Source organism: Gymnoscopelus braueri (assembly GCF_963280865.1).
Source record: "Gymnoscopelus braueri genome assembly, chromosome: 18".
Taxonomy (NCBI): Eukaryota; Metazoa; Chordata; class Actinopteri; order Myctophiformes; family Myctophidae; genus Gymnoscopelus; species Gymnoscopelus braueri.
In genome coordinates, this window is record NC_137618.1 from 19,348,269 (window position 1) to 19,375,794 (window position 27,526).

A 27,526-nucleotide genomic window follows, 5' to 3' on the forward strand; every position below is an offset into this window, starting at 1 on the left:
GTACTTTATATGGATTGCAGCTAAATTTGCAGTGGTGTAAAGTACATTTACTCAAGTACTTCTTAAGTAGCCTACACATTTGAGGAATTTTCACTTTACTGGAGTATTTCCAATTTCCAGTACTTCTACTTCTACACCACTACATCTCAGAGGCAAATATTGTACTTTTACTCCACTACAATTATTTTATCTTTGTAGATTTGGATTATTATTACAAAACCTGTACAAAACACACATTCAACCATTTCGGCCATTTGAAAATAGTAGATCTACAAGCTCACAATGTGTCATGCAACCATTGTGAGCTCGTAGATCTGCTATATTAAAAAAAAAAAAAATTTAAAACTTGTGAAATGGGACATTCTGCATAATGAGTAGCTACCAACTACTTTTGGTAAGTACATTTAGACACCAAAACTTTAGTACTTTTACTCAGATACATTTTGAATACCGGACTTTTATTTGTAACAGAGTATTTCTACATTGCAGTATTAATACTTTTACTTAAGTACAAAATGTGAGTACTTCTTCCACCACTGCATAGACTCTAGCTCCGACGGAACCTCTCCCTCCGCTGCGAGATGAGGTTCCTCGTTTCCCTCTGCCGTTTGAGTAGGACATTGTCGCACATTTTCCACTTTACATGTTTCTTACCCCTTTCTGCACATCGTATCCAAAAAGTAAAGCTTTTCCGCCATTCTCTCAGATGTTTTAAGTTCTAGCGCACCATAAAAGCTATCCAACGAGTTGAAAAAAGTATTTAATTCGTCTCTGTCCTCAGCCGGTTCCATAATATTTTGCATTAGAAGATGCAATTCAACATTTGACCAGTAGGGAAATCAGTAACGTTATCTCTACGGGTACAACTCTTGCGCAATGTCTTAAAAAAATTTAACCGGATGAGGACCGAGGCAAATTAAATACTTTCTTCAACTCGTTGGATAGCTTTTATGGTGCGCTAGAACTTAAAACATCTGAGAGAATGGCGGAAAAGCTTTACTTTTTGGATACGATGTGCAGAAAGGGGTAAGAAACATGTAAAGTGGAAAATGTGCGACAATGTCCTGTTCAAACGGCAGAGGGAAACGAGGAACCTCATCTCGGAGCTATACAGCGGAGGGAGAGGTTTCATAGGGGCTACATTCATGGTTGTATGTCGTAAAACTGTCGCGCAACAGCAGGACTGAACTGGTTTCCGGCTTTAATTCATATGTAAGCTTGCTTCTAGCTGTCCTTGTAATGAAGTACTACTGCATAACATGTAAGTTATTATTATATTATAACTCTATTGTCCTTGTAATGAAGTACTACATAACATGTACGTTTTTATTATAACTCTATTGTCCTTGTAATTAATTACTACATAACATGTCAATTTGTATTATATTATAACTCTATTGTCCTTGTAATGAAGTAACACACCATAGTGTTTCTTCTAAACATGCTGTCTCCTTTATTGTTGGCAACGTATCACAGAAAACTACATTTATTATCGTGTTGTTACCATCTGTTGTCAGTGTGGCAACGATAGGTCACCTCGATGAATTGCTGTCATTGACAGTCAGTGGTGGAAAAAATACATATATTTTTTTAATTAAGTCAAAGTACCAATACTGCAATGAAGAAATACTCTGTTGCAAGTTAAAGTCCGGAATTCAAAATGTACTTAAGTAAAAGTACAAAAGTATTGGTATAAAAATGTAATTAAAGTACCTAAAGTAGAAAGTACTCATTATGCAGAATATCCCATTTCACAATTTTTCAAAAATGTATTAAAATCTTTTGAAAATATAAGATCTACAAGCTCGTAGATCGGCTATTTTCAAATGGCCTAAATGTATACAGGGCTGAAGTGGTTAATGTATGTTTTGTAATAATAATCAAAATCTACAAAGTAACTACTAACTAAAGTTGTCAAATAATTGTAGTGGAGCAAAAGTACAATATTTGCCTCTGAGATGTAGTGGAGTAAAAGTAAAATACTGCAAATTGAAAATACTCCACTAAAGTGAAAGTACCTCAAAATTGTACTTAAGTACACTACTTGAGTAAATGTACTTAGTTACTTTCCACCACTGCTGTTTAGATCAGAGTAATAAAGTTAGCATGCCCTAGACTTAGAAGTTGATGACTCAAATGTATGTCTTCTTCATGTGCAGCCGTATGGTAAACCCCCCCCCCCCCCCTTCCGGAAATCTAATACAAATGAGATTTCCGGAGGGAGGGTTTACCAGGCTAGCCATATGGTAAACGTTAGATTAATTCGTTTGCTATATTAATTCAGTTGAATTACTATTTCATCACCCATCATTAATTATGGGATATTGCTTGAGAATAATTCAACCAATACCTATGAGACATCAGCTTAATGGTATTAACCCTGCATCCCTATTTTGAGCAAACATTTCCCCCCGCAATTCAAACATTTTCATACTTGATTTACAAGGAGATCAACTATTTTCGAATAGTATAAAGTAGTGTTTTCTTAACCACTTCTTATTCCGGGGGAGACATTCAGCGAAAATATCTACACGGCAGGCTCACACCGGGTAATGTTGCGACAAAATAACTTGTAGTAGATCTGCTATAGAGAGAAATACTAGATGATCTAGTAGAGAGCCCTGGGGTACCCCTGTCTACCACGTATGTAGGGTTTACGGGGTTATGTAGTTAACTCACAAACTGACTGTGATTGTCTTTCTTCACAGATGCGTCCATCTGATGTCCGTACACTATCCAACACTAAAATAGCCGCCAAACGCCAACATGGCCTCTTCGTTCCTCAAGTATACTGTGCTTCTCCAGAGGTATCGCACTCCTCTGCTCATCGCCAGCTGCAGTGGGGTGTTTGTGGCCAACATGTTCTACCATGTATTCCCTGACATGTCCTATAGACAGCTCTACCAGGCCTTTCACAAAGGAGAGCCGGCCAGCCTCTCTGACAAGCTGAGTGAGGTCTTCCAGGAGGTAATTGTTAGTGCTCTAACCAAAATACACCACCCCATTGCTTATGTTTTGTCTTTCTTTCTTTTCTTTTTTTTACCATTCAAGTATCCATTTAAGAATTGCATAAGATGGGGTTAGAAAAGCATAAATTAAAACGATATAGCTTTTGTAATGGAGACAAACTCTTACGTCAAGAGTTAATTCACCTTCATAATGACAAATGTATGTATGTATGTATGTATGTATGTATCATTCTTAGGTGCTGAAGGACTATGGCATCAGCTCACCCGAGAAGTACTCTGCGTTTGCCTCCTTTGGCTTCCACCCGGTCGGTGCTGGTGTCCCCTGGCTTCCGGCAGGGGCTCAGATCGGCCTCCCCGCCAACTTCAACAGCACAGCCGATGACTCGGCCGGAATCACCAACCGCAACGTTTTTATCAACGGTAAAATGGTAGAATGGGACAGTAGCTCTGGTGCCGCCCTGAAGCAAGCGCTGGTTTTATCCTCCGAGGCGCAGAAGTTTGCTATAGCGCGAGAAGTGGCCCGCTTGCAGTCTGGAGGGCCCGTTGTGGGTGCTGCGGTGGCACCCGTTTGTCTGGGTGGAGTATGGTTCTACAGCGTGTTTCTGAAGCAGGTTTTTGCGCTCCACACTGGACCCGTGCTGCTCCGTGGGGCTGCGAATGTTGCGGCACTGGGGCTGGGTGCCGTATCGTACTTCCTCGCCTCGGATTCCATCAGCCAGTGGACGGACTACAACACGGACCAGCTCGCGGCTGGAGTGTCCCGTGCCTATGCCAAGGGAGGGGTGGAGTTCTATGACAAGATCCTGTCCAGGAACAAGACGCTACGCTCACTGATGGGAGAGAAGGGAGAAGAGATGTATGCGCCCAGCGGGAACCTGTTCCCTGCTAACGTCCTCAAGCTGAAACATGCACCTTACACGTCAAGGAGAGACGGTATCCTCAATCTGCTGAAGGAGGAGAAAGTATGAGGATTGTGGGGTGAGACTGGATATTGTGTGTTGGACGTAGGCTATATGTCTATATTATATGGATATTGTCTGGGATTTTGGATATCCTAATACTGTGATAATGGCATAAGTGTTTTAATACTTTTTTTTAAAGTTCAAAAATAGCCATAATAGACGATCTACAATCTCAAAACGCTTTGCGATGCAACGCGTTGTGGACTTGTAGAACTGCTCTTTTCTTTTTTACAGAGAAAATGTATATTATTGTCACAATACAGTATTATCGTCACAATATCGATATTAATTTGGGGGTCCTTGATATAACAAGGTTTGAGAACGAAAGACATCCAACTAAGGCTGAATGATATGGACAAAATCAAATTTTCTTACCAAATACCTCAATATGTATTTGTCCTCGGACCCCCATCTGAAAATATTTTGTGCGAGGTACCCTCATACAAGATATGTATTGTTAAAATGTTACAAGCTCACAATGTGAATAAAGAAAAAGGCAGCACACTCTTAGCCACGATGCAGGATTTATTTGGATGAGAAACCAACGTTTCGACCTTGCAAGGTCTTCTTCAGGAAATAGCACAGCAGGGAAAACACATTTATAGGGGAGGACACAGGTGATCTCCATTGGGGGTGTGTTTGCAATCAAGATTCAATCAGGTATAGCCCTAAATGGGCAGGTATCACATGCACTTATCAAATACATCAAGACAATGCTTCTAAATGTACAAAATATATAAAAAATATTATCGCAAGTACATGATGTGTGATTATGATTTAAAAACTTTTTGAGTAATAATAATTAATAAAAATGTGTTTACAAATATCTACCAAAAACATTTAATAAATATTCAAAACAATATGTTTTTTTTATAAATATTTAGAAATGTTGAACATTATTGAGTAGATCAAACCATGGAGGGTCACACTCAGAAATAAAAGTTAATACATTTTATTGTTCCATATGCCTCATAATATTGACATTGATGACAAATGTTTCGGCTATCCAGCCTTCATCACCGAACATTATTGAGTGAAACACAGTATTTTGCTAGAAAATATCAACTGAAGGACTCACCAGAGTCACCACACAATTGTCCTGGTTTAGATCTTTAAAGGCAGGTACACATTGCAGGACCTTAAAGTGCTCGGGGGGTTATCTGATCGTTAAGCATTACACACTGCAGGAGTTTATTTCTTGAAATCGGCTGTCATAATATCGTTGTGGTCTTCACAACAGGATTGATCCCCGACAAGGGCTGACACACTGTAGGATAGTTCACTAGGATGCTATCTCCAGAGTCAGACCCAATACATACATTTGAGTTTATTCCAATTCATTTTAATCGACGTATCCCGTGATATGCCTCTCTCCCTCTCCCCCCTCTCTCGCTCTTTCTCTCTCTCTTTCTCGTCAAGTGCGCAGAAGCGGTCAGTGACAGCGTTGCCATGTCCGCTTATTATAAGCGACTTTGGGCTTGTTTTTCTGTAGAGTTGCTTGTAAATATTGGTTGTTGCGGGGTGCATTTTTTGGGCTTATTTGTATAGTTGCTTATTTGGCCTTGTTTCCTAATGTTGTTTAAACCAGTGGTTTAAACAACACATAATATGTATTTGTCCGCAGACCCCCCTTCTGTAAATATGTTGTGCTATCATAGACCCTCATACAAGATTTGTGTGGATTTGGAAAATATTCCACAATTTTCTCAAGATTTTTCTTTGAAAATAGCTGCGACGCGTTGTGAGCTTGTAGATCGGCTATTTTCAAATATCCAATGTATTTGTAAATAGGTTTAAAGTGCTCAAGTGGCCTTTTCTTGGGCTTGTTTTCATAGACCAGGTTGCTTATTTCTCTCGCAACATCTGGCAACGCTGTTCTGACACAACGTGCACATGCTGCACACACACACACACACACACACACACACAGAGAGAGCTCGCTCTCGCTCTCACTCTCTGTCTGTCTCTCTCTCTCTGTACAATTCCTCTAAAATAAACAGCCCACCAGGCTCGCTCACTCTCTCATTTTGTTTTATAATGTTAACTTAATACAGGACTGGACGATAATATTGCGGTAGGGACTGTTTGTTGTGGTCAGATCCAGCGACGCCCCCCTAGCCACGGTGGCTGTAATGTGCTCTCATTGGCTGTAGCGTGCACCTCCTCGCAAGGTGGTCGCAGCCCCGTTCATAGTGTATGATATTGTCTGCTGTCCTGTCCCAGACAGAGCTGAATATCTAACATGGTAGTTATCTGAAAACGGTCGGAAAGCCGTCGCAGAGCGGATAATCGCGGCCATATCGTCTCGCGGAGCCTTTCACACACAGCGAGCATTATCTCGCAGATCAAAGGCCGATCTGCGTCAGATCGGGAGGTTTTGTCGGCGAGCGCCAAAAAATGTCGGCGACAGCAATATCGGACCCAATCTCCTGCAGTCTGTACGGGCCTTAACAATGACCTTGAAGTTCCATGTCAGGAATTTATGTGCAAGCGTTTTATGTGACCCAACCAAATGGTTTATTGATTTGATTTAACTTAAAGTGTGCATTGCACCTGGTGAGTGGTACCATATGCAAATCAAAACTATGGTACCAACTCAGAAAGGCAAGTAAAACCATATTGGAATCTATTATGTAACTTCGTACAATGAACTAGCGCTTTGAAGTCTTGCATTTGTGTTTGCTGTGTAAATATGGAAGTGCAAGACATAACAAAGAATTGTCCCCTGCGTCAAGGAGCTGTTGTACGTACATGATGTCCACAAGTGCATACGTACTGTAAATGTTACATTGAAATGTGACGCTTGCATTATTTTCCACTAGGCCTGCGAAAGATATCTGTCTCCAACACCCAATCGATCATTTTATTAAAATGTATTTTTTTAATCGATTAGTTCGATTAACTGTTGCACCCCTGGTTGCAAACAATATGAAACGGTTATCTCTGAGCCTTTTCTTTTAAGATGATAATCTCACTGGGGAATTACACTCGTAGGTAGCTACAGTACGCATCATTCTCACGACCTTAGATAATTTGTTTAGTGATAGTAATCTTAATATTCCGCTTAGTGGAATCTTGTAACTTATCATATAGTGCCCAGGGTCTCTTAGGTTGTCTGTCTGCATATTGATGAGGTTCAGATATAGTGTTTTAATCACATCTCTTGTCTCGTGCCCTGCAGGCCAAACTAAATATGGAAGCATGTAATTAACACTTGCAGATAGACACTGACGCCTTTACATTGCAGTGTAGACATTAAAGTATAAGTTGATGCAAAATGGTGCTTTAGTAGTATCGTTTTATGAATTATGATTGGTAAAATTGTATGTCAACTTTGCAATAATAAGTCATCTGTGAATGGTAGTGCCAACAACAAAATGGCTTGTAAGCCTTACTGAGACGTATGTTTTGAAGGTACTATTTGGTGTTATAGATTGTAGGAGAAAAGTGGAAGTGAAAGGCAAAAGGAGAAAGTGAAAATGTATTGCTCTTATTAAGTATTCGTTTGCCATGACCATTGGAGGTCATTTTTGCATTAAACAATTTTAAATGTTACATTTGGAGTGTTAAAATACACTTTTAGACTTAAACTTAAATAAACAGTCTGTGATTGCAGGCAACATTGCAGTATGGTATTCAAAAATGTGTCGGAGCATAATGCTTTGAAAGGGGGATTCACTCTCTGATATTCATTCATTCTGACTTTGCAAAGCCGAAAATGTGCACCAAAAATGCAGATAAGGAATTCCTAAGGAAAAGTAATTTAATGTGCAAGAATAATATCCACTTTTTCACAACTTTCACTGAATTTGTAAGTGTACCCTGCAATTTCCCTGACTACAAAGTGGACTTCAGCATAAGTATGTCAACAACACTGGGCTTATTGTCTTGTTTTCAGCACTTCATTACATCCCCTGGCTTCCCTCAATACAGCACACAGAGAGTTACAATGGCCCATTGTTTGTCCTATTACAGGACATTTCTTTTTCAAGCCACATGGGGGCAGCACAGCCCACATTGCGTGTCCCCAGTTTTGTTAGCGTCAGTCTTTTACAGTCCCAATGAGGGATACGGTTCCATTTATATGACATATTTTCTAAGGATGATTTTTTTTATGCCAGTTTGTAATTGCGTTACAGGAAAGGTAATAGACAGTGATGGAACGGCATGAATGATGTAAGCCAGTGCAACCTTTGTGTACATTCTTTATGTCAAAGCCCTGATTTTTTTCTCATATTCAATCAAGAGGACCAACATAATCAGAGGATCATAATTGTCTCACGGTAATGCTCATCTTTAGCTTGGATGACAACAATATCAGCTTTTTTCTGTACTTTTCAGCCAATATGCAAGTGACACTGACGTATTTGTTGCAGTGCAGTGCGACCCTCTCACTTTGGAACAGTTGCACAATACATTCCGGATCCACTTTCATATGAAGAAGTGGTAATTGTACTGTAACTTATTAATTGGTAAGAATTTAGTTCAGTTGAAATGGAAACAAGGACAAATTAAGCCATTGCAGTTTTTGGCATAAATTGTGAGCTTTGACTCCTATCTTAATTACTGTCTGCCTGAATGTTAGTTCAGTTTTCTGTAGTGCACTGTATGTACAGTATGTCTTTCAATAATTTGTTCAGTATTCAATAATGGGTTCACTGCAACTACAGTCGGCCTATGCCAAAACAAGTAGGCCTATGCCCTTGTGTGAGTAATGAATGATGGCAATGACGTTCTGATTTTGAAAAGCCCCATGACACAAACAACCAAAATTACAAACTGCATGCAAGGCAACAAGGATTATTACTGTTTCAGACAGACAGACAGACAGACAGACAGACAGAGTAGTCTGAAAGCCAAAGAACAGCATGTAAACAAAGGCCACGTTGAACTGTGCAACTTCATGAAACACATCTCAACTACCTCTCCAATCACCCAGAGAAATGTTATGTAATTTGTATTACATTTTACTCTCTGAGGGGAATGCTGTCTTTCCATGGAAGCTGTCATATTAGCTCCAGTGTGTGTGTGTGTGTGTGTGTGTGTGTGTGTGTGTGTGTGTGTGTGTGTGTGTGTGTGTGTGTGTGTGTGTGTGTGTGTGTGTGTGTACGTACAGTATGTGCGTGATTGTATGGTGTGTAGGTTTGAGATATCATCTTTCAGTCATCCCATATGGCAATAATAGAAGATAACATGACTTACACTGTAACAACTGTAGGCTATTATTACACTCATGCTTTCTCTGTCATTCTGTTTACACACCCCAGTCCCCAACCACCACTTGACTAAAATAAAGTGTCTTTTGTGTTTGTGGGCTTTCCTTATACCGGGAGGCTGTGTACAGTATCACCAGACCTGTTCTCTCACACTCATTCATAAGCAGATTTGGCCTGAATAAAAATGTTTTGGCAGCAAGTATATCCCTTTTCCTTTGCATGAGGACTTTTAAAAGAGGTTTAATTGGGCTCTTAACTACGCCTTAAGGGTGTCATTGCCCCCCCAAACCCCAAAACAAACTGATCTACAAGCTGATCAATGCCAGCAGTGGTGGGAAAATGCACTCCATTTTTTTTACCTAAGTAAAAGTAGCAATACCACAAATACTCTGCATTCAAAATTTGACTCGAGTAAAAATACAAAAGTATTAGCATCAAATATAGGACGAAAGTAAAAAGTACTATAGCCTACTTTTCAAAAATAGCAGCTCTACAAGCTTGCAATGTGACACCTTGTTGTGAGCTTGTAGATCGGTTATTTTTCAATAGACAAAGTATAAAATAGGGCTTAAGTGTTTTCAAAAATAATAACCTAGATCAGGGGTCTTCAACCTTTTCAGGCCAGGGACCCCCAAACTGATCGGGAGATGGAGCAGGGACCCCCTACCTCGTAGGGTAGGGGGGGCTACCACATATATTGTATATTCATGTATACAATTGTGTTTTATATTGCCTGCTCCTATACGCACCTGCCCCAGTAGGCGTGAAAAATAAAAATTCTCTACAAAATATGTATAAACATACCATGTTATTGTGCATTGTGCCTCCATTTATCTGTTTGCTATGGATTCATGTTATGTTTTAAGACAATTTGACATTTTGGGGAAAAAAAGAAAAAAACATTTTTTTCAAACAAATTTTTTTTTCAAACAAAAATATTGTTTAATCAAACAACAATTTCGCGGACCCCCTGCAGTACCTCCGCGGACCCCCTGTTGAAGACCTCTGACCTAGATCTACAAAGTGACTTAATTGTAACTAAAGCTGTCAAATAGTTGTAGTGGAAGAGGGTGAAAAGTACATTTTATCGAAAAATTGAAATACTCAAGTAAAGTATTTAAAAAATTTTACCTTAAAATTATACTTAAAGTAAAGTAGGCTACTGGATTAATTGAGTAAATATACTTTGTTACGTTCCACCTCTGGTTGTCGTTGGCTTGTAGATCAGTTCTTCTTGCGGAGAAGCGACACCGTCGTACTACGGAGTGTACAGCTTTAAAAACAAACGCCCTCTCTCTAGTGTTGCCATATCTGCTTATTATAAGCAACTTTGGGCTTGTTTTTCCTGTAAAGCTGCTTGTAAATATTGGTGGTTAAGTTTTTTGGGCTTGTTTTGATTGATTGATTGATTTGTTGTTAAAAGTTTCATTTTTTTCCCCAACATGTTTCACTTTTTTCAAGATTCTTTAGAAAATAGCAGATCTACAAGCTCACAACCGGCTGTAGATCTGCTATTTTCAAATGCCCTCATGTAGTAGAGGACCTGGCTAAGATATGTATGAACTATGCACTTAATTTAGGAGAGAGTATCTCAACTGTTCTTGGCTAATATGACCTTACTACTTACTAAGGATCAACTTATAATATAATACCCGAAAATGACCACGCCCTTTTTAAAATGACCACACCTGGTGCGCTACTTCAAACATGGCTGTATCTTCCAAACCATTGGAGCTACAGATTTTTCTGAGGTGCTCAAAATGTTCAGAATGTTTAGGGAAACAGAAGAGTGTACATTATCAAATTTTATGACAGAACAGCTAAAAGAGACAGCTAAAAACGGTCATCTTATCTACAGTCCAGGGACATAAGAATATTTAATTTTTAGCGTGAATCAATCTAAAAGCACCAAATTTGTTCCATATAACTCAGGGCATGCTCTAATGATTTAGCATTGGCGCATGGCGAGGGTGAGAAGTGGATGGAAGAAGTTCAGGGAACTCATGCCCTTCCTAACATCCAAGGCCCCATCCCTGAAGATGAAAGGGCAAGTGTACTCAGCCTGCGTCAGAAGTGGCATGACATATGGAAGCGAGACATGTCACATTGGCCCTGAGGGTGGAGCATGAAGAGAAGCTGAACAGAGCAGAGATGAGGATGATCAGATGGATGTGCGGTGTGTCACTGAGGGAGAGAACTGAGGGAGAGAAAGATCAGTGCAGAGCTGAGACAGAAGATGGGAGTGGAGGCCATAGTGGATGTGGTGAGGAGACGCAGACTGCGATGGTACGGACACGTTGTAAGGAAGGAGGAGAATGATTGGGTGAAGAAAGTAATGTTGATCAACTTGGAGGGGACAAGACCCAGTGGCCGGCCTAAGAAGACCTGGCAGACGACCGTATTAGCTGACATGAAAGCACTCGGCATCAATCACGAGATGGCCATGGATGGACCGTTCCCGGTGGAAGAAAGCCATAGCGAGAACCCAGTCCAACCCAGCGGAGCCTGGAAAGCGGACTTTAAACAGATTATGATGATGATGCCCGAGCCAGCGACCTTCGGGGTCATCATAGTGGCCAAATCCAATATGGCCACCACCTGAATCATATTAGCCAAGAACAGTCGAGATATTCTCTCCTAAATTAATTGCATACATATCTTAGCCAGGTCCTAGACTAATGTGTGGACCGTCCATAGTTGCTTCTTTTGGGCTTGTTTTCATAGACCTGGTTTGCTTGTTTCTCTCGCATAATCTGGCAACACTGCCTCCCTCCCGCGCCGTGGTCCCGCCCCTGTGCGCTGGTGGCGCTAGAGCTGCGAGCTTTGCGCCATTACGTTGCTATGCTGATGATCAGCCCCTGTGCGCTGCAAGACAGGCGAGCAGCTGCAGAGACACACACACACACACACACACACACACACACACACAACTGACAACGGACGGGATCTACTGCTGCTGGGAGAGAAAGTCAGAAGAGACGCGATATCTGTCTGATCCTGTTGTCCGATCGTCATCTAAATCCTGACATCTATGCCGGTCACATCGTCTTTTCGCGTTGGATTATTACTGCATATATCGTTTTCTCCTGCCCGAAATAATCCCCCCACTGGTCGTTGTTGTCGTCGTATCTAGCCAATGGTTACTGTGGGGGCTTCTTCTGCTTCTGGCGTGTGGATTATTCGCGTGAGGATCGAGCCAGGAGGAGGAAGAAGAGGAGGAGGAGGAGGAGGAGGACCTGGGCTGGAGGAGGCCCCGGCGGTCTGTCTGTTGGATGTGTTCGGAGAGGAGGAGGAGGAGAAGTGATGAAGATGATGATGATGCTGCTCCGGTTCGGTGGTCGCAGCGGGTGTAACTGAACGTGGATGTTCGGGTTCCGTGTTGCCCCCCCTGCCGCCCCCCGCCCGACACGAACCATTATTTCCTTCTACAGCAAATCATAATTCCTTCCAAAAAACCTGGACGCCCCTGGAACAGTTGATGACGGTAAGGACTTGCAGTGGTGGAAAGTAACTAACTACATGTACTCAAGTACTGTACTTATAAGTACGATGTTTACTTTTTTTTTTACTTTACTGGAGTATTTTAAGTGTTCAGTACTTTTACTTCTACTCCACTACATCTCAGAGGCAAATATTGTACTTTTTACTCCACTAGAATTATTTGAAAACTTTAGTTACTTTATTATTACAAAACATACATTAACCACTTCAGCCACTTCGGTCATTTGAAAATAGCCGATCTACAAGCTCACAGGGCGTCGCGATGCGACTCATTATGAGTTTGTAGATCTGCTATTCTGCGATTTTTATACACTTGAAAACTTGAAATAGGGACATTATATTTCTGCATAATGAGTACTTACTTTTGGTACTTTAGGTATATTTTAATTCCAATACTTTTGTACCTTTTACTCAAGTACATTTTGAATTCCGGACTTTTACTTGGCAACAGAGTATTTCTATATTGCAGTATTGATACTTTTACTTAAGTAATAAATGTGAGTACTTTTTCCACCACTGGGTCCCGAGACCGTTGGTGGAGCTCCAGCCAAAAGAAGCAGAGAGAGAGAGGGAGAGAGAGAAAAAAAGACGTATTTTCTATTGAAAAAAGTGTCGACACGGGCTCGCGACGTCACTTTTCTCTGTTAAAAAGAATACGTCATTTTTTTGGGTCGCTTATGAAAGGAGCCTTTTTTAGAAGACAAGTCAACTAAAAGAATACCAAAACGCTCGCCCCGAAACACAGTTGCCCCGGGGCAAAACCGGTGACCTCGGAACGGTCGCCACCTGGTATTCCTAAACCTCAGTGAAACTATGTGTAAACCTAACCTTATTCCTAAACGTAACCTCAGTAATACTATGCCTAAACCTCACCTTATTCCTAAACGTAATATCAGTATATTATGCCTAACCTTATTCCCAAACTTAACCTCAGTAAACTATGCCTAAACCAAACCTAATATTTTTCCTAAACGTAACCTCAGTAAAACTATGCCTACACCTAACCTTATTCCTAAACGCAAGTTCATTAACATTAACCTCAGTAAAACTATGCGTAAACCCTAAACTTAAAACCCTACTCTTATTTCCAACCTTAGGCTTAACCTCAGTAAAACAAATATAAGAATACAAGAACCGCTGGGGGCGAGCGTGTTTTGGGGCGAGTGTTCCGGTTTCCAACTAGACTAGCTAGCCAGCTAGCTTAGCACTGTCACTTTTAACCCCCCAACTTGCTGTTTTTGCACAACCGAAGCTGGATAATGAAGCCCAACAAGGCTGTTGGTCACGTGAAATCAAATGCTGTTCTTTTTGCAATATACTCGAGGTTGAATTTGGTCAAAGCAATGGAAGTCAATTCATAAAACGAGCAGCGTTGTGCCCCTGGCTGGTGCATTTTAGCTAACTGTTACTTTAGCCCAGTGGTTCCCAAACAGTGGTCCGGGGACCACCAGTGGTCCTTGAGCTAAATGATAGATATTTAGGAACAAAATCAAATGGACCCTTATCATAAGGTCTGTAACTCAGAGAGTGAACAAATATTTGTTCACTCTCTGAGTTAAATTAACATTGATTTTACAATATAAATATATGGGTACCAGAGATAAAAATGCCATTAAATGGGGGTCCGTAGCCTAATGCATGTGAAACTGGGGGTCCTTGAAATAAAAAATTGAGAATCACTGCTAGAGCTGTAAAAATCTTCTCTTATGGGGGACCCTGGCATATCTTTTCAAATGGGGGTCCGCGGGCTAATAAGTGTCAATTTGGGGGTCCTTGACATGAAAAAGTTTGAGAACCACTGCTTTAGCCCAGTCAATGTCTGTCAGCTTACTTTCTGTGGCTGGCGGAATGGAACAGCCATGCATTACCTATGTTGCAGATGTCACACATTTTATAACCCTATGGACACTTGTAGGGCTGTCACAATTATGACATTGTACTTGACAATTGATTGACATTAATTGTGTTTTTGTCATTGAACACTGGTGAGCATAACTGTATGAATAAAAATTCCATTTCTGTTTTGGCCTTTAGGCTTTGAAGTATGCACAGGGCAGATATGAAAATAACTTAAATATACAAAGAAATTGACTGACGGATTTAATAACTTTATACTTTAAAAAAACATTAATAGTGGAAATTGCCGATTTACAAGCTCACAACGCCTCAGATCTGCTATTTCCACAATTTTTTGCAACGATAAAAAATAATTGTGACAGGCCTAGACACTTGGCGTGTATTACGTTCCTATTTTGCAGTAAACCACCCCATACAGAGCTCTTATTCGTGTGTTCAAGTCCTGCAGGAATGTTGCAAGCTGGTGGGCGTCCGATTTGGCTGCAATGTTGCTATCTCTAGTTGAGCTCGTTTTGAATAGCCTTATTATGTTAATGGTTATTATTTTTGGAGGCATAACAGTCAGCAGGGGGTTGGCAAGTTCCAGAAGTATTGTTCGGTGTCAGTGATGTAAAGTAACTAAGTACATGTACTTAAGTACTGTACTTGGGTACAATTTTGACATATTTTTACTTTACTTGAGTATTTCCAATGTTCTATACTTCTACTCCACTACATTACAGAGGCAAATATTGTACTTTTACTTCACTACAATTATTTGAATAGTTTAGTTACTAAAGTTCGCATTTTCAAAAGATTTTTATACATGTGACAACTTGTGAAATGGGACATTCTGCATAATAAATTCTACTTTTGGTATTTTAAGTACATTTTGATACCAATAAATGTACCTTACTCAGTACATTTTTAATTCTGGAATTTTACTTGTCTTAACAGAGTATTTTTACATTGCAGTATTGATACTACTTTATTGATTACTTAAGTACCAAATTTGAATACTTTTCCCACCACTGGTTATTATCATGTTCTTCGGCAAGAATATGACGTAATTTCAGGTTTATATTATTTACAGTTTATTACAAGAGTGTCCGCTGTTGCAAAACATCTTTAGTTTGTGTTATTGCAGAAACTGCACTCACTAGAAGGCCTGTTGGTAATCAGTTTATTGCAATTATTACGAGCCCTCTTTTACTGCATGCATCATTAGACTGAATGATCGGATGTTTACTCAGGTATGGCAGACCTGACCACCACAGCCCGTCAATGATGTGCTCTGGAATGAATGGATGTGAGGACAGCTCTTACGAAACGTCCTCTTCTTTTTTCCTCGATGACGTAATCCTCCACCATCCGTGCCACATCTTTTGGGTCGCAGTCAGTCAGATCCTTGCTGCTTGCTTTGTCAGGCCGTCGTTGCTGAGACAACATGCTGTATGGAATATCTGGGTGCATGTTGTCTTTCCTGTCATTTTTATTTTCAACGGTGCTTTAATGCAGTGGTTCTCAAACATTTTCGTGTCCAGGACCGTGGCGTGGACCCCCATTTGAATTTTTATTCTGCCAGGGACCCCCAGAAGAGAAGACTTGTGTTTTTTTTTTTTTCCCAAACATTTTTGAGATTTTTCCAAATTTGTTTTTTAGATGTACTTTGTGCCACGCTGTGAGCTGGTAGATCTGGTATTTTTGAATAGCCAACAAATAAATGGATAAAGTGGTTAAAATGATTGTGATGCTACATTAACTGCTCTTGCTGGAGACCTCCTGGAACAACCCTCCAGGACCCCTGGGGGTCCCCGGACCGATGCTTTAATGGCACATAATGCAACAGTGTTTATGGCCACAGCACAGTGACAAATTCAGATACAGATTCAAATGACTGTAACCACACGTTACCGGTAAGCCCTCAAATGAGTCTGTGTCTGAGTACAACCAAACTGATGGCAGTCTATAATTAGTTGTTCTATAAAGAATTGTTCTAATTCTGGATGGTCACTGTAAACAGAAATGTAAGAGCCAGTCCAATTCCTTGAATTCCAGTGGCAAGGTTTCTAAATTGATTGCAGGGGATCAAATAACTATTTGGAATTAATGTTGTCCCATTACATATTACACTTGCCCAAACCTTTTCCATTAGGTGCTATTCTAAATTCAGGCTAGCAAGTATTATTTTGGTCTTGAAATTACTTGCCTCAGGCTAGTAAGCGTGTAACATTCCCAAACCTGTAATGGCTTAAACATTTTCTGCTCATTGTTGACATAGTATTCTCTCTCTGTTTCAGATAGCAGGTTGTAAAAGGTAGAATATCATGATCATGCAGTTATTTACAGTGAGATACAACCCCAAGAGCTTGGTCAAATTAAGGTGTGACTCAGTTTTCAACAATTCTTCACTTGTTTCACCGTAAGTGTGGTGATGTTGCACTTGAAACATAGATTTAGATTTAGAATCTAGCTATTCCCCTGTCATTATTTAATCCTAAACATAAGGGGATTCTCCACAACAGAAAGACAAAACAATTGATTGGGGGGACCTTGTGCACATATTGATATTGATCGATAATCAAAGCTACTGATAGTATAACATGAGTTAATGATGTAATATGAGTCTGAAATAGATTTGAGTTATTTGGTATTGTTTAGAGACATGATGATATAAGGGTAGGCCCACATGTAGTTATATTGTTGGATACAACTTTTAGCTTGAACTTATAGTTTCACTACTTGATTGCTTTAAAATATTATTCTAATTGTATATTTTCATACATTTGCTGAAAAGAATCTCATCTTTTTAGTGTGTCTTACATTTTCTTGCTTGTGCTCTGCTGAAGTGTCCTGAAGTCATGACCAGCCTTCACTGACTCTTTACTGGGTAACACACCTCCTGAACCAGTCCTCAGTATTGTGATATGAGTGTGTATAGCTTATTTTGGGGATAAACTGCACCTACTAACTCAGGGCAGGGTGTTCCCGGGGGAGCAGAATTGGAGTTGGAGCCATAGGCAATGGGTTCAGATATAGCAATTGGATGTATTATATTAATTGTATGTATTATTAAATGCTGCAAATTAAAGCAAGATTTTATTGTTTTACAGTTTTCCTCAATTATTTAGTCAATTGTTTAATTTGAATTTGACCCTGAGTTGGGTGCATAGCTTGCACGTTTATTGTTAGTCCATAATTATTCTCTACCGACATATTCTGCTAATTTGTCCACAATACACAGACAACAAGGCTACATTCAAGTGATTTTTGAGGCTGTTAGCTACATTAACACATTCATCTTTAGATTACTTTGTTATATGAATTTTGAAAAATTGCTTACAGAGGACTTATTCCACAAGATTTTGACTGAATTTTTCCTGGCTCCAATTAAATCTCAATACATTAAATAGGCTAATGAGTTTCCAAAATCTCGCATTAGCCTATAGTGTTTTCTGATGGGGTTTCTTCCAATTGCCTTGAACATTTGTCTAGGATGGTAATTTTATGCCCACTTAGTTCAAAGTCTGTAGTGTTTATCCCCTTAAGATAATGGGCTGTTGCTGCCATAAGGGCAGGCACTGCTATTTAGAGAGGGATACTACTAATTTATTTAAAATGCATTGCAATATTTCTGTTACACTGCCAACACCATCATTTCTTTCTTTCTTTCTTTCTTTCTTTCTTTCTTTCTTTTCTTTTCTTTTCTTTTCTTTGCGATGTCCCCCTTCTTCTGACTGTCCTGTCCTCCACCTATCGAACCTCAGCCCCTCTCACTGCGACTGTGGTTTGTCTTGATGTTGAAAGGCACACCCCAGTACTCAGCATGGTGCTCTGTAGTGTTGACAGCTCTTAGTAGTGGTGTCAACTGACAGTCTTGGTAAGAAGACTACAGCATAGGCTATGCAGGGCAGCGCTGGTGTTAGGCTTCAAAGAAGCCAGAATTTCTGTAGTTTGCATGTATAGGATCAATTTCATTGCCGGAAGCTCAGGCTGGCTGGTCAACAGTGAAGATTTACTACTGTCACCTTGGTGTAAGTCAGTAGTTTTGACTAACATGATATAGCATAATTCCCTTGACCACATGAAACCTAGTGTCCTATTCTGTGCAAGACAGAAGACATAATAGGCAAACGTTCTGTGACATGCTCACGACACGTCATGCCTTGTGGACTTGTAGATTGACTATTTTCGGCAAAGAGATTTGGTATGGAGAGAAAAAAGGAGGGGACCAAAAGAAAATACAGCACACTGGGCGACCCCGGTCAACAATTTATATTAGACACGCCCCCAAGCCAATACATACAAATGCTAGCTCTGTCTAAAAACATAGCAAGTGTATATAAGTTATGTATTTACTTTGTTATAAAGAGTGTAAAATATATTTCAGTACGGTGACGTCACGTCAGATAGAATAGATGTGTGATGCGTTGTTTTGACTCTGCCTCTTCCGAGGGGGTTGGGAGGGGCTTCGGGAAATGGGACCTCCTTCTTCAGAGAGCTCCTGAAATAGGAACTTTTAATGTATAGTTGCATTGGCAAATCTTTTCATAACTATTAAACAATTAAATTGTGACAAAGCAGAGGCCATCTTGTCACTCTGCCTTTTAAAAGCTCTCATTCTCTGACGATCTACAGTAGTAGCAGTTGTTTGTAATGCCCACGTTTGGTTTGTATGGATTGGAGTTTTGAAGTAAAAAAGTACATTGAAACTAAGAGTCAGAAACATGTGAATTGTAAATCTGATTGGTACTATGTCCCTGTCAAGGTCCTCCTTAGATCATCCAGTTGATTTAACTGAGGCCAGCCAGGCTCCACAATTCCATTCACTGCTTCTCAGTGACAGCCCTGTCAAAGAACAGCCTGTTCATGTTTAACCAAGAGGACCAGCTGCCTGCCCATTCCATTATGACCCATTGGAATGCTCTCAGGCCATAGTTTGCAGTTGGGAAGTGCTGCAGGCAGAGCCATAGATAGATAGTCAGAGTTTGATCAAATGTTGCTGTTTACGGTTGCTAAACTTAACAACATAACTTGTATCGATGCCAGTTGATTCTTAAGGCCAGTTCAGAATGGGATCAAAGATTGTCAACGAGATGGCACGGAACTGGCGACTCCTTGCAAAAGAATCAAGACGCACGATTGTGTGTAAACATTCTAAAACTGCTTTGTTTAGATATAAGATCTGCGACAAGACGTTACACATCGAGGCAACATACAGTACACATTGTACAAATGCAGTTAACCTTTTTTTTTCAATGTCTGTGATTCAGCATGGTTGGGTACAGGGATGGGACGATAATCGCTATTGTTTATCGTGATAAAAAAACGCTCACAATAATCGTATCGCAGAGATTTTAATTTATCGTGAAATTGTCCTCCGTCATACACCAGGATGAATTAGCTTTTGTTGAGCTGAAAATTCAGTAGCACTCAGTCTTAAACCCTCTATACTTGATCAAACAGACCTGTAAAGAGCACATTTGGTACGCTCTTATTTCACTGTACACAAAATGATTTAGGGCTGCACGATTCTTGCTCAAATGTGAATCACGATTTTCCTCCATAAGAATTGAGATCACGATTCTCACACGATTCTCACACACTTGTAAATATAAAAATATTAAGCAAAAAAATATATATCGTCATAATTTAAAATCGAGATCGCATAGGTGTCTGAATCGAGATCACGATCTTTTTTCGATTAATCGTGCAGCACTAAAATGATTCACAAAAAATAGCAGATCTACAAGCTCACAACGTTTGATTTATCGCGATAATATTGTTAATCACAATTATTCTTAATAATCGTGACATGTAATTTTCATATCGTCTCATCCCTAGGTGGGTATCTCAATAGCGACGGTACAGAGGTGTAAAAATGTCTCGGGTTGGAAGCGCAATGCCGCAATCGTATCATCTGCAACAGTTCTACCTCTCTGTCTGCATGGCAGTCCTGCATGCATCCCTTCATCAAACAGCCATGCATTCAGTCAGCCATGCAGCCAGCGCTCTCCTAAAGTCAGCCAGCTAGTTAGTGGTCTTGCCGGGCGGATATGGCACAACTTTTCAGCGAAAATCTCCTCCAGAGCCCTAAACACAGCTGTGTTTACTCTCTGTGCTTGCTATCACGCCCACACCAAAGGTTCCTTGGCTAATCTGTATCTATGAAATTAAAAAAATTATTGCAATTAATAATCATGGATTTCATTCATTTAGAAAGGCAAAATGAAGTGTCCTTTCATTAGCCAGGTTTTGAGGCACATGTAGTCCAATTATCAGTTGTGAGGAGCTGCAGAAGACACAAGGTTTTGTTGTCGTTTTTAAAGGCAAGATCGAAACCTGAAAATGTACTTGTCAGTCTGACGTTAGTCTTGAAAGATCATACTAAATATCATCCTCATCATTAACTGAGCAGCAGAAACAGAGAGTAGCCTGTCTAAAATGGGAGGAGATAAACTTTGTGCTTGCTGGTATTGAAGTAAAGGGCTAATCTTTCTGCTACTAGAATAGACACTAGACAGTCAGCAAGCGGTTGTACATTTTGTGTTAAGTCTACTCTGGACATTTATAATAAGACATTCAGAAGTGCAGCCGTTTATGTTGGTGTGTTCTGTGTCATGTGATCTCATGTAGGGCCATCTATGTAATGTACTGTAACTTGTATTTTGGGGGGAAATGGGGGGGCGGGCTCTGGCTCTCAAAATCCCAAAATGCTGCCCCCTTAAATGTCTGGCTGAATGTCATTTTTAGACTTACATGCAATATTGCCAGATTGGGGTCACCAGCCCCTGCCCCCCCCTCTCTCTCTCTCTCTCTCACTCCAGACGTTCTGCCTCTGTCTAATGTCGCTGGAAGTGTGGATCATGCATAACTAATCAGATGAAATTGCATATTATGGTAATGCTGTTCTCGGTTAGTGGGCAGTTGTAATGGTTTGATTAGCTGAAACAGCATGTTGGGCAAAGAGGGGAGGGAAGGGAGTCAGGGCTATGGTCTCACCCCCCCTCCTGCTGCTCTAGGAAATGAACCTGCTTGTATCCTGAGGCTGATAAAACTACGATTAGGCCTAAACAGTTGGACACAGATAAAAGGATTCAAGCATAGAGGCAAGTACACAATTACGCAGATGCAGATACGGAAGGATACACACACAATGAAATATGGCCATGCTAATTCTTACAAATGCACAATGCATGCATGCACGTAGTAGTCATGCAGATGCAGACAAACAGGCACACACACACACACAGATCATATCCTGACCATGATTAATAATGGGATTTGTTGGGTGAAGACGGGACTGGCCTATGACTAACTGCCTGACTAATACATAGTTCCACATGGGAAATTGAAAGAATTTAGATGAAATGGTTTATGCAATCATCTTTGAAAGAGGTGTGTGTGTGTGTTACAGGAGTGTTAGTCTTGACTCTTGGATGTGATTCAGCTCCATCCTCTTCTCTTTAGCACAGAAGTGGTGAAAATGCAACCATTTCGACCTGTTCTCTGTTTTTGTGGGGATTTTCTCATCTGATCCCAGCTAATTTGAACGATGAGAATAAATGTTGCTTCTAAGTTTATCTTTGCTCCTACATATACCCCCAAAGGCAAATTTGTATAATGCATTTTTATAAAGAATGTTATTTGTCAAAATTGACTGTTTACTTGACACCAAAACAACAACAAAACAAACCCAAACAAAATAAATATGAATTTGTTGTTCTTAGTGAAGGTGATCCTCTTCAGCTGTGAGGGGTTGAGATTAAGCAACAGTGGCTATCAAAACTTCACATCAAGCCAGCCCCAGATTATAATCTGAGATTACAATTCCCTGTGTCTTCACAGTGGGGGCGGTGAGATGGCGTCAACTAGATCACTGCTCACTTGGCTCTCTCTGGGGGTGGAAATTTGAAGGGAGAGATGAATGGGGAATGGCATCCTTTCTTGTAACACACGATGTGTTGTAGCCCCTTTTATTTTAAGGAAATGATGAGAGAAGAAAAAGCTTTTACTCTTTTCAGCATTGGTATTTAGAGCATATAGGATGCTTGACCTACTTTTCGCCCCAATGGCTACTCTGGCTGCTGGGAGTCCAAAATTCACACACACAAGTGCATAGATTAGTGCATGCTTTGCTTTCTTTGACGTTGCAGAGAGTTGGGGAAGTTACTTGGTGGAGGGAAATGGTTGGCGTAGTCGGTCACTGCAAAGTCATTAAAAGACGTGTTTCAACCAGACTGTCCTGACAACAGCGCGTTGTGCTGATTCTTGACGTCCGAGTCGGTCTGACCATGAAATATTTGCTCGCTGTGTGACTGTGTCTCTATTTGATCAAGGTTTCAAACTATTCCGCTTTGCACCCGTTCCTGGAATACAGCTATTTTGATAGTCGGAAGTTTTATTAAGAGTGATGGAAATTGGATGTTCAAATGGTATAGTGTACGGACAACTCAGTAGCTGCTGCACCCTCACGTTGTTGCTCACGTATTTCCTATTTATATTTGAGGATTGTTCATGGTATAGTGAGACCCTCGTCATTTCATATTTATAGCCTAGTTCAGTGTAGTTAAAAAAAAACAGTATAATGAGACCCTCGTTACTTTATATTTATATTTCAGGATGGTTCCAACAGTCAGTATAGTGAGATAGCCATCAAGTCACAGCCGGGCCGGTGGGCAGAATGCATGATCGGGCCCCCACAACCACTATTCTGTACAGTCCTGTGCGCGCCGCTGTGGACAAGCCAGGATCAGAAAAGCACTATGGTGGTGCTAAATATTAATAGCCCATTAAAGCTTGACATTACATCGCTTTACAATAAACAAAGTAAGTAACGCATGCCCACAACAACAGGGCTTACAAGCCTTACTACTGTTTTCTCACACACAATTTCACGCCATTTCAGAGTTCCAAGTTCAGCACCACCATAGACCCACTTCAGCTAATGGGCAGTACTGTAAATTGCCAATAGCTATAATGTTTTAGAAATATTGGCACGGTGGCCTGTCATTTCAAGTACAAGAAATGATGAAGAATGAGGACTACTCACCACTATTTGAAGGGCACTATCTACTAGGCTATGCTGTACGTGTTATCTTCTGACCCCGATGAAGGTAACGGTAGTGTGGATTAATCCCTAACGTCAGGCTCATCTGGAGTTGCAGCCTTGCAGGTGAACTAATGCATCTAATTTGGGCTGTACACTGTTCCCTTTTTGCTTTGTACAGCGTGCATCACATAGTGAGATTAGGACGTCACAAATGTGTGGTTTCATTTTTATCAGGCTCGCCGCTCGATGCCAATAGTGCACAAATCACAAAATGCATTATGCAAAAAGCCGTTGCTACAAAGACTGGCAACACGATGAATTTGATGAAAAACTAGAACATACATTTAAAAACACAATGTTGCTCTGTCTTCGACTGACAATGTTCATGGCAAAGTCTGTCAGCAGATTCTGTTTGTATGTAATCTCTTGCTTATGTTGACTTGAATTATGTTTTCTTCAATAAAAAATGATAAGCAGTTAATTGTTAGTGTATAAAGTACTGTAATATATAATGTAATTGTCTTAAACTATGCTAAAATAGATGTTTGTCATTGTCTGTCTAGGCCTATACACTGTAGGTTATGTGATTTCACCACTGAATTATTTTTGTGACCAGAGCCACTGACGGCGTTTTTAACAGGATTACATACACATGAACATGGTTTTAAGTGTGGTCTGCAATGTCTCAGACTGCTAACAACTAGGCTTTTATCTTGTTTGAAAATCCAGTTTATGTGTCTGTAGGCTAATTTTTGAGGAGCTTAATCTGTGGTTTTATGGTTTTGGGGGAGGGGGGTGGAGGACACATGACAAGAACATTTGCTTTTGCACGTCACTTCCCCACATATTGGTAGTAGAATATGTTACCAAATGGCTTCTTTGCACAAAAAAAAAATGTTAGTGAAAGATGTCATTTGGCATGGCTGTGAGGTTGATACAGGAGCTTTATCTTTGCCAGCAGTGCCGAACTGAATGAACTGTGTAGCTTTCTTGCAAACGGCAATGTCTTAACGTCTCTCTTCATTGTTAAATTTGACCCTTGGAAACATAATTCCTTACGCTTCAGTTTAGTCATTGCTGTGTCACTGTCCTTTGAAAGCTGCAGTGCATATGAGATCCTAAACCTAAAACATACCATGAGGGCTGGGTCACAACGTGTCTCGACGTGTAGCAATTCACTTGCTGAACTCTTGTAAATCCCTGGTCGCGTGTAAGGCATCTGCCCATCCAGTTATGACACTGGTTTTCTGCGGTCTGACTGATTTATTTAGACAACTTGAGTCATGTCTCTGATCAGGGCTCCTTCCGTCTTGAAGTTCTGCTTTGTTGCGTTATCAATCCATGCCTCTGTGGCGTTTTAATGGTCAACCCATGACGGGAGTCTGAGGAGTGATGTGATTATGTTTGACTGTTGCATGTGGCATTTGAGATTTCATCAGCGTCATCAGTGAGGCTTCTAAGCTCTCTTTCTTCTCTATCCATCCACACTGAAGAACCGAAGGAAGTTTCTTAGAACAGGGAAATAGTTTCAGCAGTGGCTGGTTATCACGGCGCACTGGAGGAAATGAGAAAATGAAATAACGGTAGGAGAAAAATAAACAAGTATCGGCTGTCGCTCTGACTGCCCTGCGACTAAAGCTGGGATCAAAACGTGGTGAGATGGTGTTACTGTTCCAAGAAACTATAGTGGAAACGAGATTGAGGATAGGATTACATTTGGGCATTTTCCCTCCAAAAGAGACGAACCTACTGTATCTCCCCCATGTTGATCTTGCAGCCCAGCCCTTTACTCGACACGTCTCAGGTATGTGGGTTGAGCTCACTCTCTTGTGCTAACTCCTGAGTTGTGTTTTTGCGCATGTTTTGTCTTGTCCTTACCCTCAACAGCCCCCCAACACCACCACTTCCATCCATTCCAAACACACGTACGTGTATACACACAGCAGGTTGTGTACCTGAATAAACACACACAGGCACACACAACCTCCTAGAGCTGTATTGTGAGGTGCGTTGTAAGAAGTTGTACGCCTCACATTGCTCAATTCCTTGTGCTGATTTTGCAACCCGAGGGGGGGGGGTGGTGTGTGTGTGTGTGTGTGTGTGTGTGTGTGTGTGTGTGTGTGTGTGTGTGTGTGTGTGTGTGTGTGTGTGTGTGTGTGTGTGTGTGTGTGTGTGTGTGTGTGTGTGTGTGTGTGTGTGTGTGTGTGTGTGTGTGTGTGTGTGTGTGTGTGTGTGTGTGTGTGTGTGTGTGTGTCTCTCTCGACTGATGCCTGATTTTTGGGTCCTACAGCACAGATTACCGATGTTTTCTCTTTAACAGTTTTTTTTCTTTTGTCATAAACATGCAAATCTGTAACAAGACATAAAATCAAAAATATACATTTATATGTTGTTGAAACGATGAATTGTGTTTTTGTCGTTGAGCATTGCGCAGATATGACAAATACTTGACACATAGTTAACAACTCTATACTTAAAAACAAACAATAGTAGAAATGGCTGATCTACAAGTTCACAAATGTGACACGTTGTGAGCTTGTAGATCTGCTATTTCCACAATTTTTTAAAATGTTTGAAAATATATGAAACGATTATGATGATTATGCACAATAATTGCGATTATCTCAAATAATTGTGATTAGGCGATTATGTAATAATTGTGACAGGCCTATTAACGACTTAAGTTTTATTTTATACTTCGTCGCACAAATGGTAAAAATTGCTGATTTACAACTACGATCTACAAGCTCACAACGCGCCGCATGTGACCGTGTGGATTAGCTGTTTTCACTTTTCTTTTTAATCTTTTGAAACAGTTTCGCCTAGAATGACCAAAATAGGGATTGATTATTAATCGGTTACTTTATTAAATGATCAATATTTGTTTTGTAATCAATTAAATCGATTAGTTTAACTTTTGCACGCCTACTGCAGTTATGACTGAAAGCTTATTGTGCGGAGCAGAGGCGGAACTTTGTATTTTCCTGCAGAGATTAGCGGCCGGCATTGGCCAGCTCTTGGCATTCTAGAGGGTACATGTTGTGGATTATTAAGAATGGAGACTCTGTTGCTGGTCGAATCTAATGGCTCCATGGATGTTACTTAGAACATAAGTAAACCGCATTCATCCATCATTTGGGCAACCCTGCAGTACTAAGCCCGCGTAGACAAAGAGTAGGGTGACTTTGACAACGGCTACCACTGTAATCGACGCTTAGCATTCATCGATGTGTTTCTCTCCCTCTCACGCACTCTGTCTTTGTGTGTGACAGCTGACAAACGAACACATTTTGGAGCGCTAACATTTTACGCTGCAGAGCCCAGGTTTTTTCACCCAAGGCTTGTTTCGTTTGGAGTCGGGCGGAGGAAACGCGAATGTGAATCCGTGTCCAACTTAAATAGCGATACAAGCGGCGGTCTAAAAGAGCGAAGGACTGCGGCGCTGCTGTTTTAAGTGCGCCCCTTCTCCAAATTCCCCACTGTCAGATTTGTTTTCTGTTTTTCCTTCCCTCCATCTCTCTCTCTTTCCGTCCTTCCTTCCTTCCCTCTATCCATCAACTCATCGATCCAGACAGTGGATTCCAGTCCGCCACGACCAACATGTTCCCAAGGCAAAGTTGTTTTAAGCTGCCCTCCCCTTTCTCTCTCTCTCTCTCTCTGCCTCTCCATAATTTCCCCTTAGTCAACAGACGGGTGCCAAATGTAGCCGGGGGTCGAGAAAATGTCAGGCGCTGTCGCTGCTTGTGTGTGTGTGTGTGCGAGAGTGAGAGAGAGAGACGGGCAGAGGTTACACAGCATAGTGATATCTAGTTACAAAGGCTCACGAGCATCCTCGGGGTGTGTGTGAGCTCATTTTGATCATCTTGACCACACGCGCGCGCACGCACACACAAAAATCTCCCTCGGCTGTGCTGACTTCCAGGCGTGTCTTCACATAATCTCACCTTTAACTCAGCCTGAGGATAGGAGTGAATGATTGCCCCCTACCCT

General features: G+C 40.8%; 2 protein-coding genes across 4 annotated transcripts in view; both read left to right on the forward strand.

The window, feature by feature from the left end:
* Positions 1-1,173: 1,173 nt before the first annotated feature.
* On the forward strand, positions 1,174-4,675 carry tmem177 (transmembrane protein 177). Of its 2 annotated transcripts, none has more exons than XM_080412689.1 (3): positions 1,174-1,261; positions 2,709-2,973; positions 3,206-4,675. In XM_080412689.1, exons 2-3 carry the CDS (start codon positions 2,767-2,769, stop codon positions 3,935-3,937), a joined length of 939 nt encoding a protein of 312 aa, XP_080268815.1. In that variant the 5' UTR covers positions 1,174-1,261; positions 2,709-2,766; the 3' UTR covers positions 3,938-4,675. The 2 variants fall into 2 exon arrangements, with proteins under 2 accessions (XP_080268815.1, XP_080268816.1); XM_080412690.1 differs by having other exon boundaries at positions 2,709-2,967.
* A 7,326-nt stretch (positions 4,676-12,001) lies between these two features.
* The window catches only part of ptpn4a (protein tyrosine phosphatase non-receptor type 4a), a 115,460-nt gene continuing 99,935 nt past the window's right edge, over positions 12,002-27,526 (forward strand). For both annotated transcript variants that reach the window (XM_080456587.1, XM_080456588.1), the window contains exon 1: positions 12,002-12,631. The gene's annotated coding sequence lies outside the window, so the exon portion shown is untranslated. The remainder of the gene's footprint in view (positions 12,632-27,526) is intronic.

Excerpts from the sequence above, each read along its gene's own strand:
- tmem177 (XM_080412689.1), top strand. The coding sequence starts at position 2,767 with ATGGCCTCTTCGTTCCTCAAGTATACTGTGCTTCTCCAGAGGTATCGC. Across the intron at positions 2,974-3,205 it reads AGGTCTTCCAGGAGGTAATT|GTGCTGAAGGACTATGGCAT; the intron begins GTTAGTGCTCTA and ends TATCATTCTTAG.